The sequence below is a fragment of the Hemiscyllium ocellatum genome, chromosome 23, assembly GCF_020745735.1.
Source record: "Hemiscyllium ocellatum isolate sHemOce1 chromosome 23, sHemOce1.pat.X.cur, whole genome shotgun sequence".
In the NCBI taxonomy this organism is placed as follows: Eukaryota; Metazoa; Chordata; class Chondrichthyes; order Orectolobiformes; family Hemiscylliidae; genus Hemiscyllium; species Hemiscyllium ocellatum.
In genome coordinates, this window is record NC_083423.1 from 3,512,480 (window position 1) to 3,527,309 (window position 14,830).

The 14,830-nt window shown below is 41.3% G+C and overlaps 1 protein-coding gene across 1 annotated transcript in view; it reads left to right on the forward strand.

Moving 5' to 3' along the window:
- Positions 1–8,649, forward strand: part of grm3 (glutamate receptor, metabotropic 3) — a 252,732-nt gene extending 244,083 nt beyond the window's left edge. Inside the window, exons 6-7 of the mRNA XM_060843076.1 lie at positions 3,687–3,861; positions 8,331–8,649. Of these exons, the coding sequence (XP_060699059.1) occupies positions 3,687–3,861; positions 8,331–8,407 (252 nt within the window). The 3' untranslated portion in view covers positions 8,408–8,649. The remainder of the gene's footprint in view (positions 1–3,686; positions 3,862–8,330) is intronic.
- Positions 8,650–14,830: the final 6,181 nt, after the last annotated feature.

Here is a 14,830-nt window from a genome sequence, read left to right on the forward strand (position 1 = left end):
ATGCAGTGGCCCTGTGGCAATGTGGGTTTTGTTGATCCAAACAGAACTTGAAGGTAGGGCTGGTGAGGTATTCACATCCCTGTCAGAGGAGGGATCTGGGGGGTATGAGGAGGTGGAAAAAGCCATTTTAAATGCGTATGAGCTTGTACCAGAAGCCTACAGACAAGGTTTCAGGAATCGAAGGAGGGACCCTGGTCAAACCTACTTTAAGTTTGAAAAGATCAACAGAGTAATTTCATTAGATGGATAAGAGCTTTAAAAATCAAGCAAATCTATGATGCCCTTAGGTATTATTTTGGAGGAATTCAAAAATTCACTGCCTGAAGTAATGCAAACTCATGGGGAAGAGCAGAGAGTTAAAACAGCAAGGTTAGCAGCTGAAGGGGCTGATGATTCTGAGCTGGTCCATAAAACAGTTTGGCTTCCAGAATCAATGAGGGATAGACACTGGGGCAAAGAGAAATCCTCATGTGGAAAGGGAAAGGTAGATCTCAGTGATGATCAAAAGGAGAACTTACCACAGGGTGAAAAAGAAACCCTTGAGGGGGACAAAGAAGTTGAAAAGCTCCTGTGTTTTCATTGTTATAAAGTGTGCCCCAAAAATCAGTGTTGGTGGGTAAGGAAAAATACAAAGACATTTTTACCGGCCTGGATTACACAAGGATGTAATTGAGTTTAGCCAGGTGTGTCACACATGTCAGCTAATCGGAAAACCACGGGCAGTAATAACACCTGCACCTTTAATACCAATCCAGCATTTGAGGAACCTTTCACAAGAGTCTTGACTGATTGCACAGGTCCCCTACCTCAAACAAAAAGTGGGAATAAGTATTTATTAACAATAATGGATGTGTCGACTAGATTTCCATAGGCTATCCCATTACTCAACATCACAACTGAAAGGGCTGTAGAAGAATTACTTAACTTTTTTACTAGATACAGACTACCAATAGAATTCCTGTCAGATCAAGGGTCAAACTTCACATCCAAACAATTTGAGGAGGTTATGGATAACTTGGGAATAAAGGGATTCAAATGTACTGCGTACCATCCGGAATCACAGGGAGCGCTAGAGAGATGACATCAAACACTGAAGACCATGTTGAGGGCTTATGGTCAGGATTATCCAGGTGATTGGGATATGGGAGTTCTGTTTGTACTTTTTGTGATCAGAGATGCACCAAATGAATCGACCAAGTTCAGTCCATTTGAATTAATTTTGGGGCATGAAGTAAAAGGACCATTAAAATTGATTAAGGAGAAATTAATTAGTCAGCATTCAGAGACCACCCATTTGGACGATATGTCAAATTTTAGAGAACAATTAAATAGAGTTGGAGAACTGGCTAGGCAGCATTTAAAGGTATCACAGCACACCGCAACAAAACAGGAAGCCAAACAAAGTCACAAATTCGCAATTTTGTATTTGGGGAATAAGATATTGGTGTTACTTTCAGTAATAGGTGAGCCTTTAAAAACAAGGTTTAGTGGACCTTGTCAAATTGAGAGGAAATTGAGTGAGGTGAACTACTTGATAAGGATTCCAGACAGGACGACATCTCACAGAGTGTGTCATGGGAATATGCTCAAAAGGTATTTTGATTGGGAAGGAAAGCAAGAGGAGAAGGTGTTAATGATGACAGCCCAGAAGGAAGAACCACGTTCAGAGGATTCTGAATTGGACATTCCTCAAATCAAATCGGACAATGGGGAAGTTGCCAAAAATTGGGATAAATTATTCAGTTACCTTCCACAAGAAAATCGAAATGACCTGAAAGACTTATTGCTATCTCATGGGAAGATAAGTGGAAATAAACTGGGAAGTACTAACATAATTGTGCATGATGTAGAGATAGGAAATGCTATTCTGATTAAGCAACATCCTTATAGGCGTAACCCTCTAAAGTTGGCACAGGTTCAGAAGATGCCAGTGATGTGGGTGTTGGTGCGGTGCTCCTGCAGGAGGATGACGAGGGAATAAAAAGACCCATTGGGTATTTTTCCAGGAATTTGAACGTTCATTAACAGAAATATTCAACAGTGAAGAGACTTTAAGCTTGGTGTTGACATTACAACGTTTCAGTGTTTATATTACCAGCAATGCAGCTGAGACAAACATATACACTGATCACAACCATTGACATTTGTGGAAATACTTAAGGACAAAAATGCCAGCCTGTTTGGATGGAGCTTGTTGTTGCAGCCGTTCAGTTTGACGATTGTGCAGGTGGCAGATCGCGGATTCGTGATTGGTGATGTGTTATCGAGTTTCAAATGAGATACGGAGGCATTCGGTGGTGGGTGTACCGTGGCCTGAATTTACACAGGGTTGTGCACGTTTGCATGTTTATAGTTAGCATAGTGTATACGTGTGTTTAGACTACTAACAGGGTTTTACAGGGTTAAAAATGAAGTCATCTTTTGGTATTGATGGTTCATTTTTCTTAAGAGGGGGCAGATGTCACAAAGTTAGTCCCTTTTTTCTAAAAGCTGTCCCTTGGCTCAAGGAGACTCTGTCCTTGATTATTTTCAGAGGGGTAATAAACCGGGCCGGGCTGCAATCAGTCTGGTTTGGTACAGAGATGGAAGGGATTTTGAGAGGCCTTTTGTTTGTATGAGACTTCAGGCCAAAGTGGTTATGTTTTAGAAGTGACCTGTATAAAGAAAGGGGCGTGGTCAGGTCTTCAGCTGAGCTGAGGAGTTTTAGTTCAGTCCTGAACTGGTGAGAAATTCAACAGGGAGCTGTGTGGAAACTCTCTCTCTCTCTTTTTTTCTGCCCTTCAACTTCAACCTGTAAGCATGTGCTCCACTGAAAGGGAGTTTGTTTATTGGGACTGTTGTGTATATTCGAAACAGCATAATTAAGTCTAGCTGGATAGGTTGAGTTTTGTAGGGGTTCTTTATTGTGTTTCACTGTATAATTTTGTGAATAAACTTTTGTCTGTTTTAAAATCTAGTAGTCAACCTAGCTATCTTACTCCAGGTAATTTTCACTGTACACTGACCGAAACAAATTGCAAAGTTATGGTCTGGGGCTGCCTGCTTAAGAATGTTTTGAGTGGTCTGGCCTTGTCCATAACACTTTGAAAACAAAGGCAAAAATTACCATTAACACTGTAGCCATTGTAAATATCGCAACACAATCGTCATACTCCTTGAGAATTGTTACAATTCAGAAGGAGTCCATTCAGCCCATCATGATTGCACCGTCTCTCTGAGCATTGACTTAGTGGCAAACTCCTATCTTTTCCCCATAACCATGCACATTATTCTATTTAAACAATCAGCCAATACCCTTTTGAACACCTCAATTGAACAAACACATTGGCTGTTCCAAAGATAGCAATATCAACAGTAATTTATACTCTACGACTTTTTGAAAAGTGAGATTGATTTCAGAACATCTTGATTCTTGGATTCCCAATCCATGGAATTCCCTCCCTCGTGGCATTATGGATATACCCACAGCATCTCGACTGCAGTAGTTCAAGAAGGCAGCTCACCCCCACCTCCTCAAGACACAATTAGGGATGACCAGCGACACCCACATCCCCTGAATGAAATCCATGTCAGGAAACCAACTCTTGATTTTGATCTGGGACAAGCACCTTTATAATTTGGGGTCAGTTTTATCTCCAAGCTATAAGAACGAGTTCAATTGTTTAATACTTGCTTTTGTTCTGCAGGTTCAGACAACGACCATGTGCATCTCCGTCAGTCTGAGCGGCTTTGTGGTGTTAGGCTGTCTCTTTGCACCAAAGGTGCACATTATTGTGTTTCAACCGCAGAAGAATGTAACCAGCCACAGACTGACCATGAACAGGTTCAGTGTCAGCGGAACTGTCACTAGTCACTCACATTGTAAGTAAATAAAGGGGGATAATTCTGTTGCTTTTCTGTTTGTCACCTGCACCTTTGACAGCAGAACATGTGAAACCCTGAAATAACAGACATCAATGCCGCACCACCACCACTCGGAAATTTTTAACCTATATAAATTACCATGAAACCTTTCTCAATCATCCTCACCACTCACAAGGTTTTAGATCAGAGTGATGCTGGAAAAGCACAGCAGGTCAGGCAGCATCCGAGGAGCAGGAAAATCGACGTTTTGGGCAGAATACCTTCATCAGGAATAGAGGCAGGGAACCTGCAGGGTGGAGAGATAAATGAGAGGGGGGTGGGGTGGGGGAAGGTAGCAAAGAGTACAATAGGTGAATGGGGGTGGGGATGGAGGTGATAGGTCAGAGGGGAGGGTGGAGTGGATAGGTGGGAAGGGTGATTGGCAGGTAGGACAGGTCATGGGGATGGTGGTGAGTTGGAAGGTTGGAACTGGGGTAAGGTGGGGGGAGGGGAAATGAGGAAACTGGTCACGTCCACATTGATGTCCTGGGGTTGAAGTGTTCCAAAGCGGAAGATGAGGCGTTCTTCCTCCAGGCATCGGGTGGTGAGGGAGCGACAGTGGAGGAGGCCCAGGACCTGCATGTCCTCCGCAGAGTGGGAGGGGGAGTTGATTTTTGGGACACAGGGCAGTGGGTTGATTTGTGCGGGTGTCCCAGAGATGTTCCCTAAAGTGCTCTGCGAGGAGGCGTCCAGTCTCCCCAATGTAGAGGAGACTGCATCGGGAACAACAGATACAATAAATGACATTGGTGAATGTGCAGGTGAAACTTTGATGGATGTGGAAGGCTCCTTTGGGGCCTTGGATGGTGGTGAGGCACCGTCCCCATGACCTGTCCTACTTCTCAATCTCCCTTCCCACCTATCCACTCCACCCTCCCTCTGACCTATCACCTCCATCCTCACCCCCATTCACCCATTGTACTCTTTGCTACCTTCCCCCACCATCCCCTCTGACCTATCACCTCCATCCCCACCCCCATTCATCTATTTCTGAAGAAGGGCTTATACCCGAAACGTCGAATCTCCTGTTCCCTGGATGCTGCCTGACCTGCTGCGCTTTTTCAGCAACACATTTTCAGCCCATTCACCTATTGTACTCTTTGCTATCTTCTCCCCAGCCCCACCACCCCATTTATCTCTCCACCCTGAAGGCGTTCTGCCTCTATTCCTGATGAAGGGCTTTTGCCCGAAACATCGATTTTCCTGCTCCTCAGATGCTGCCTGACCTGCTGTGCTTTTCCAGCAACACACTGATCTAAACTCTGGTTTCCAGCATCAGCAGTCCTCACTTTTGCCTAGTTGATCCTCCCCACTCACAATCCCACCTACATTTGTGTCCTTAGTTAAGTTGGAAATATTACATTTTATACCCTCATTCTAATTGTTGATATCCATGATGAATAATTGGGGTCCAGTACTAATCTCTCCAGCAGCCCACAAATCCATTCCGAAAATGAACCATTTATGAATTCCTGTTTCCTATCCATGAACAAGTTCTTAATTCATGTCAGTATTTTACTGCCCATCCTAAATGCTTTGATTTTGTACCATAATTTCTTCGTGTGAATAGCTTTCCGAAAATCCAAATATCTCACATCCTCATGGTTCACCCTCATCTATTCATTATCCTCAAACAACCCCAGTAGATTTGTCAAACATGATTTCTCTTTCGTAAACCAAAGCTGACTCTATGTAACACCATTATTTTTTAAGTCTCCTGTTATTTCATCCCTTTATAATAGACTCCAGCATTTTCCCGACACTGATATTAGGCTAAAGGTTATGTAATTCCTGTAATTCTCCATTCCTCCCTTTTTAAACAGTATTTACATGTACAATCCTCCAAACCCTGGGGATTACTACAGAATCTACAGAATTTTGAAAGATGATAACCATTGCGAACAATATTTCCATGGCCACCTCCTTTATTACCCTGGGATGTAGACTACCAGACCCTGGAGATTTATCAGCTTCCGGTCACATTAATTTCTTGGCACTGCTTTTTACTAATTTCCTTCAATTCTTCCTTCAGAAAAACCTTTGCTTTCTCTCGGAAGTTTTTGTTTTACTTCTTCTGTGTAGACAGATCAGAAGTTATTGTTTAATTACTCAGATGTTCCCTTTATTCTCCATTATCAATTCTGTACTGCGTTGACATTTGTCTTTAATAATCTTTTTATTTTTACAAATTCATAGATGTTTTTACAGTCTGATTTTATGTTCCTTGCACGTTTACTGTCATACTCTACTGTTCCTCATAATCAACACCTTGATCCTCCTTTGCTGAATTCTAAACTGCTCCTAGTCTTCAGGCTTTTTGAGCAACATTATCGATCTCCTCTTTGGATCTAATACTATTTTTAATTTTCTTTGTTAGCCATGACCGTTGTGGTTTTTTTGCCTGAAGTGGATGTATAAAAGCTGGAGTGCATGCAATTATTGCTTAAATACTAACCATTGCCCTTAGGTAATGTTATCTAGTTTATTGTGATATCAATCATGATTGGATGTTGGACCAGACTCAATGAGCCAACAGCCTAATTCTGCTCCTATATTTTATCGTCCAACCTTTGAAATGTCCTTGTTTAAATTTAAGGATCCTAATTTTGGAATGGACTACTTGATTTTCAATTCCAATGAAATCATGTTATGATCACTTTTTCCTAAAGGACCTCTCACTTGAAGCTTTAACCGTCTCATAGCACAAAACCAAATCTAGAAATGTCTGTTCTTGAGTTAGGTCCTCAATCTACTGATCTAAAAAAAACATTGTATACACTCCAAGAATTCATCTGCTACGGTTTTATTACTAATGTGGTCTGTCCAGTTTCCATGTACATGAAAGTCACCCATGATCACTACGGCTTGCTTGTTGCATGTGTCTCTACTTTCCTGTTTAATGCCTTCCCCTAGCTCTCCATTATTATTTGGAGATCTGTAGATAACACCCATGAATGCTTTCCATTCCTGTTGCTTCTTAGCTCCACACAAATTGATTCCACACCCAATTGACCTGTGTCAAGAACCTTTCTCATTACTGAAGGTGTTTCCATTGGTAGGAGAGACTAGGACCCAAGGGCACAGCCTTAGAAGACCTTTTCGAATGGAGACAAGAAGAAATGTCTTCAGCCAGAGAGCGGCGAATCTGTGGAATTCATTGTTACAGAAGGCTGTGGAGGCCAGGTCATTCAGCGTACTTAAGATGGAGATAGATAGGTTCTTGAGTATCAAGGGGATCAAGGGTAATGGGGAGAAAGCAGGAGAATGAGATGAGAAACTTATCAATTCAATGGCAAAAGACTTGATGGGTTGAATGGCCTAATTTCTGCCTTTGTGTTTTCTGGTCTTTATGGTTTTATTCCAGTAACTTAATCTTCCACCTCCCCTCCATTTATGTTCTTGGCATTGGTCACCCTACAGCCATTAAGATAAGGGCATCATGGTACCAAAGTGCTGCACCCCCATCAGAGAGAGAGAGATACCTGGGAATGTGATGTAACCTGGGGGTTGCCACACCCCTAGTGAGGGGATGGGTTGAGAAGGACCAGTCTTCATGGTCACCTCAGCTGGTGTGGAAATTGGGCCCACATTGTTGGCATCACTCTGCATTGCAAAGCAGTGAATCCAACCACCTGAGCTAACTGACCATCATCCCCACAGCTTCGTCTCGATAATTGTAACCACATCATATCCATATTCGTGCTATAAATACGTCTACCTTATTGTGAATGTTCTGTCCTTACAAGTTTTCTGTCATACTCTATTGCTCCTCTTAATTAATCCTTTGGTCCTGCTTTGCTGAATTCTAAACTGTTCCTAGTCTTCAGGCTTACTACAATTTTGAGCAACTTTATCTCTCTCCTCTATGGATCTGATACTATCTTTAATTTCCTTTGTTAGCCATGGCTGTTGTCCTTTTCCTTAAGTGAATGTATAACTGCTTGAGAGCATGCATTTGTTCCTTAAATATTAACCATTGCCTTTTAGCGATGTTATCTAGACTAATTATTATAAATGAATTAATGTAATTATTATATATGAGAGAGGGAGAGCTATGGCATAAATAGTTGATATGAGTTTTGACCATTACACTGTTGAAAGTCTGGAGTTGACCTCATCACCATTGAGTCAGATTGAGAAAACTGACCAATATTCAAGCCCCTCTTCAGTGCACCTGGGAAACACCAGATTGTGGACTTGTGCATGAGGATGGGATTGGACTCAGCTGTGATGCCTGTCTGAGTTGAACAGCCTCTGACACATGTAGCCTTGGCTGACATCAAGAAGGGACATTAATGCTGAGGAATCAAACAGCGAGAAGAACCAGATCAAACAGGAACAAAAGCAGTGGAAGTATAGAATTTTATTTGAGTGAGTGTGTATTGCTACAATCGGAGTAACTTGTCTTGATACTCTTGCTTTTACAGCATCTGCCAGTGCCCATTATGTTCCTACTGTTTGCAATGGAAGAGAAATTCTAGACTCAACTACGTCATCTTTGTGAGATTGTTTCCTAATGCAGCTGTCAAACTGTTGTACTGTTGAATCTGCGCACACTGTGCTATGGTGAACCAGTAACCTGTTTTTGTAGAAACAGCGTAATAAATTATTTTTAAGGGCTGTAAATAACTAATAGTACTCTTGGATTTTTTTGGTTAATAGTATTTTATCCTGTAAATAACTATTATTTACATACATTGTTATAAACTGTTTACTTAGGACAAGTACTGTATGAAATATGACAAACTGACTATTATAAAGTTTTGAGGTTTTATTACCACTTGATGTATTTGCAATAGAATGCTTAGTAATTTTTATGTTGTATATATAAATAGTTACATTATGTAACTTATGGTTCTAACAGCACAAAACAAGACTTCATTGTAAAATAAACTGAATAAAAACCTGACTACTGATAGGACTGATTTAGTACTCAGTATTTTTAATTTATGTAGCATCTTTCTCTCAATGGAGTTGTCCGAGATTTTTATAAGACTCAGTAGAAATCATTGCAAAACTATGCCTTGTTCTCCTGCCTAACCACTTCTCTGTAAACAAAAAGGTGTTAAATAACTTATTACAATGATTTTTTCCCCAACATGTCGTGCAACCACCCTCCCCCTCCCCCACCTCGGTCATATACAATAAACAGCTATTTTGTTTGACAAATCTCAGTTGTTTCCTTTTTTAATACTGAAAATGATTTTATTACAATGATGAATGCAGCAGCAATTTTTCTCGCAAGGTGTGAAGGTAATGGTCTGGATCTTTTGAAATAACTGGTTGAACCACAGTATAACTTATTTGGATGAGGTTGGAAGTTGAATCTGTTATTCCTCTCCAGTCAGAAGTCACACCACATCAAGTTATACTCCAACGGGTTTTTTTGAAATCACAAGCTTTCAGGTTTACCTAGTGAAGGAGCAGTGCTCTGGAAGTTTGTGATTCCAGATAAACCTGTTGGAAACACCCTTGAGATGTTCAGGGAGAGGTAGGCACAGCAGGGAGTGGAGTGCTTTATTTCCCCCTCCAACTCTACTTTGATTTAATCCCTGCCCTCCCCTTCACAGCATTGCCCTTTGATGTGAAGGACACTGCTTGTCACTGGCCACTCGGGTGTTTCCTTTCTTCCTGGTGGTAGAAAATGAATAAACATTTGTACACCTTGTGTCTTTCACTGTGTCTCACACCTGCACACACACAACATGGGGAAAATATAAGCACTACAGCTGCTAGGTGGTAGTGTGGAGGATGGGGAAAACCAGGAGATTTAGAATCTCCTTAGTTAAAAAAAATTAAACTGGGAGATTGAGTCTCCTCAGTTTAGGGGACTGACTCTGTGAAAAAAAATAAACCTGGTACAGTGTGACTTCTGACATCGTCCACGTCAGTCCAACACCATCCCCTCCACATCACTCTTAATTTCCTTAGATATTTTACAACCACAGTTATCACTAACACTGCTTCTCTCCCCAACCCCATGCAAACCTTGAAGTCCCATGAAGATTGATCTGGCTTCCTTCTTTTCCTCATTTTCATACAGCATTTTTGTAGATATGGGGCATCTCTCTCCCATGTCTTTCAACTCTCCTACTGGGCTCTGTTGAACAGACTGCTCCAACAGGCAGTCTTGGGGATGTCATATCTTATTCAGGCTGATCTAAGCCATAATCTTTGGTTTAAACACAAATCCAGGTTCAGATCACCCTCCCATCACCCAATCAATGGTTGGCATTTTAAGCACACCCTCCCACTGGGGTGGAGTGACATGGAGAGGAATTGCAGCACTGTGTGGTACAGAGTGATCGGGGAAACCTCACCATGAAATACAAAAATAGGTCAAATGTAGCTTCAGCAAGTGATCAGGGAAGCAAATGGATTGTAGATTAGTTACAGCCATATATGGCCTTGGGGAGACCACGTCCACAGTTCGATCTCCTCTTTGAGAAACCAATTTAATTGCTTCAGAAGAAATTCAGAGAAAGTACAATCAACTCCTTTTTGGGGTGAAAGGCTTATTCAAGGGTCTGTAGCTGTGGTAGTTTAGAAGAACACAAATCAGTCTTTTTAAAAAAAATATAGGAGCCTGAGGGGTTTGGGTGAAGTGGATACAAGGTGGAAGTTTCCTCTTGTGAAGAAGAATAAAAACAATTTCAGGCACAGTTTAAGAATAAGAGGTCTCCATTTTGTAATGCAGATGAAGGGATTTTCTTTTCCCTGACGATGCTGAACTATTGAATTCTCTTCCCCAGAAAGTTGCGGAGGCAACTTTTACATTTGTTCAAGATTGAGTCAGATTATTAACTGACAAAGGTGTTAAGGGTTATAGCTGCAGATAGGAACATGGAACTAAGACACCAATCAAATCAGCCATGATCTTACTGCATGGCAGAGGATTGAAGGGCTCAATGGCCTCCTACAGGAAAGGGGAGGGGGCGGGGAACTAAGTAACGATACAGAGGTTATCGTACCTGTATTCCAGCTGCCTCACCCGAAGATTTCTGTACCTGTGTCTGTCTGTGTGAGTGAGTGAGTGAAAGAGATACAGAGAGAAGTGGGGGGGGGGGGGGGGGGGAATGGAGAACAGTTCTGATCAGAAATCTAGTGCCCGACAAATGTCTCCCACCTCATGGTTCTACCCAACCTGGTGTGCTGCCCCACCTTCTCTCCCTCTTCAGATCCAAGCCCCTCCTCCCTAAGCACCGCCCCCCCCAAGACTGGTCCTGCCTGCCAGCTGCCATCAATATTCCCCAACCACCTTCCAAGGGGGCAGCACTGAGAGTTTCTGGGACTGAAGAACTGGCTACCATTTGATTGAGGGAAGAGGTAACTGTCAAGGGCAGAACCTGCTCCCAAATAAGGGCAGAAATCTTGACTAGAATCACAATTAGTGGTCATGTTGATAGGGGGCAATATAATTGGTGGTAGAGATTACTGAGTGCAGCCATACCATGACACCAGAAGGCTGTAGGGCTGCTTGATATCAGCATGAAGGACATCTCCACAGAGCTGCTGAGGAACCTGGACTGGGAGCAGATCGATTGAATTGTCATCATCCACCAATGACATTCACAGGACTAAAAAAGATTTTAAACAGATAGGATCAGATACTACAAATTAACATTCTATTAGCCCTTCCTGGTTGCCTGCTGTCCCTGTTTGCTAGTTTTCAGTGCACAAGTCCTTTTGCTTTGTAGCTTTCTACAATTTCTCTCCATTTAAATAATTCTCTGTTCTTCCGTTCTCCCTTCCAAAATGAACAACTTCATATTTTCCCACATTACAAACCATTTGCCAACTTTTTGCCCCCTTACTTAACCTACCAATATCTCTCTCTCATCTATTCATATCCCTCTCAGACCCTGCCTTTCCACCTATTTTTGTATTGCCTGCAAGCCAGTCACTTCCTTCCAAGTCACTAATGTATATTGTAAAGAGTCATGGTCCCAGCACTGATCCCTGTGGAACTCCATGACTCACAGGTTTCCAACCTCAAAAACAAACCCTAATCCCACTCACTGTTTCCTGTCCATTTGTGAATTCTCTATCCAGGCTAATATACAACATCCAAAAACAGTGGGCTCTTACCTTAGCACATAGAACATAGAATATTGAATATTACAGGCCCTTCGCCCCTCAATGTTGCACTGACTTATGGAATCAATCTGAAGCCCATCTATCCAACACTATTCCATTTCCATCCATATATTTATCCAATGACAATTTTAATTCCCTTAAAGTTAGTTAGTCTGCTATTGTTATAGATAGTGTGTTCCATGCCCCGACTATTCTGAGTAAATGAACTACCTCTGACATCTGTCTTATACCTATCACTCCTCAATTTAAAGCTATGTCCCTTTGTGAAAGTCATCACCATCTGAGGAAAAAGGCTCTCACTGTCCAACCTATCTAACCCTCTGATTATCTTATATGTCTCAATTAAGTCACCTCTCAACCTTCTTCTCAACCAACGAAAATAGCCTCAAGGCCCTCAGCCTTTCCTCATAAGACCTTCCCTCCATACAAGGCAACACCCTAGTAAATCTCCTCTGAACCCTTTCCAAAGCTTCCACATCCTTCCTATAATGCAGTGACCAGAACTGTACACAATACTCCAAGTGTGGCCGCACCAGAGTTTTGTACAGCTGCAGCATGACATCATGGCTCCGAAATTCAATCCCTCTACCAATAAAAGCTAACACACCATATGCCTTCTTAACAACCCTATCAACCTGGGTGGTAAGTTTCAAGGGTCTATGTGCATGGACACCGAGATCTCTCTCTGCTCTTCTACACTACCAAGAGTCTTACCATTAGTCCAGTATCTTCATTTCTGTTACTCCTTCTAAAGTGAATCACCTCACACTTTTCCACATTAAACTCCATTTGTCACCTCTCAGCCCAACTCTGCAGCTTATCTGTCTCTCTGTAACCTGCAACATCCTTCAGCACTATTCATAACTCCACTGCAAATTTATTAACCCATCCTTCGATGCCCTTATCCAGATCATCTATAAAAATGAGAAACAACAGTGGCCCCAAAACAGATCCTTGCGGTACCCCACTAGTAACTGAACTCCAGGATGAACATTTCCCATCAACCACCACCCTCTGTCTTCTTCCAGCTAGCCAATTTCTGATCCAAACCACTAAATCAAACTCAATCCTGTTATGACACAGGGTAAACCCTCCTGTTCAATTTAACACAGCAACACAGAAAAGATTTATCCCATGCAGTAATCTGCAAAAATTCGAGAAGCCAAGAACTATTTAAAGTAAAAATTAACAAATTTACTTCTTAAAGTATAACTGAGAATAATGAACTAACAACTATTTACAACTCCTTCCTCTAACCCATCTTTTACCTTGCCTTCTACAATACTAGTCCGATAAAACTCCCAATTAAGATTTACAAAACAAACTTCTTATCTCAAAACCAGGCAGCTTTCGGTTCTTGTCTGTATCCTAGTCTTCTGTCCTCCTCCCAACTGTTCAAATTTTCCCCGGTCTTATACTCCCAAAGCATCGAATTGTGACATTGGCTTTTAAGATTGTCAATGTACTAAATTCAAACTGGATTGGCAGTTTTTGAGATATAATATAAACTGATTGGCCGAATTCAAATTTGTTTTTTTTTGTTTCTTAGCAACTCAGCCAGTGCTATCTGTTCTGAACCAAATGTAAATTCTCCAGCACTCAGTGTGCTTGACAAGTCCTTTCTCTTAAAGGTACAGTACACTTCTACACCTTCATAACATCTCCCTCCTGTAAGAAAAAATGAACCACCATATTGAAAAGATGGCTTTTTTCTTTTTATTTTTCTTTTAATACGTTACCCTAACATACAGATAACTTTAATATAAGCTCACCTTAACTTTGTCTCATATATAATTAAATAAATACAAATCTCATCTAAACTCTATCAGTTAAATCCACGATAACGCATCTGCAATTACATGTTGCAGGTCGTAAGAATGTATGATTTTCAAATTAAAAGTCTGTAACAGAAGACTCCAATGAAATAGTCTCATATTCTTGTCTTTAAAGCATTCTAAGAATGTAAGCAGATTGTATGAAACCATCTCTGACATATTGTTCATGACATATACATTAAAATGTTGTAAGGCCAAATTCAATAGTTCCTTTTCAATCATGGAGTATTTCCTCTGGTAGATGTTGATCTTCTTCAAAAGGTAACCAATTGGCAGTTCAATCCCACCCTCATCTTCCTGTAGGAGTATCTTCCAACTGCAATATCACTAGCATCGATGGCAACTTTAAAAGATTTTGAAATGTTTGATGTAGCTAAAACTGGTTAATATTGATTCCAAATGGTCGAATGCCTCCTGGCATTGGTCTGACCAGCAAAACTTTGTGTTTTCTTCAGCAAATCAGTTAATGGTGCCACTGCACTGCTGAGGTTTGGAACAAACTTCTGACAGAATCTGCTGAGTCCTAAGAATTGAAGCACCTCTTTCTTCAAGGTTGGTCGCGGAAATTCCTCAATGGCCTTTGTCTTTGTGTTCGGTGGGGTCAACCTTCTATGACCAATAGTATGTCCAAAAACATCACCTCTACTTTTGCGAATTCCATTTTATTTAAATTTATCACCAGTTTTACTTCACATGGTTGTTCAAAGAGCTCTGCCAACTGTACTATGTGACCTTTCCAGGACTTACTAAAGATCACTATAGCATCCAAACAGACTACACAGTTTGTTAACCCAGCCACAGCTCTGTCCATGAGCCTTTGGAATGTGGGGGTACGTTCTTCATTCCAAAGGGCATCACTTTAAACTGAAACAGCCCATTTGGAGTTACAAACACAGAAATTTCTTTTTCCAACTCTGGTAAAGGTACCTGCCAGTAACTACACATTAAGTCCAACTTGGTGATGTAACTGGGTAAAAACAATGACTGCAGACGCT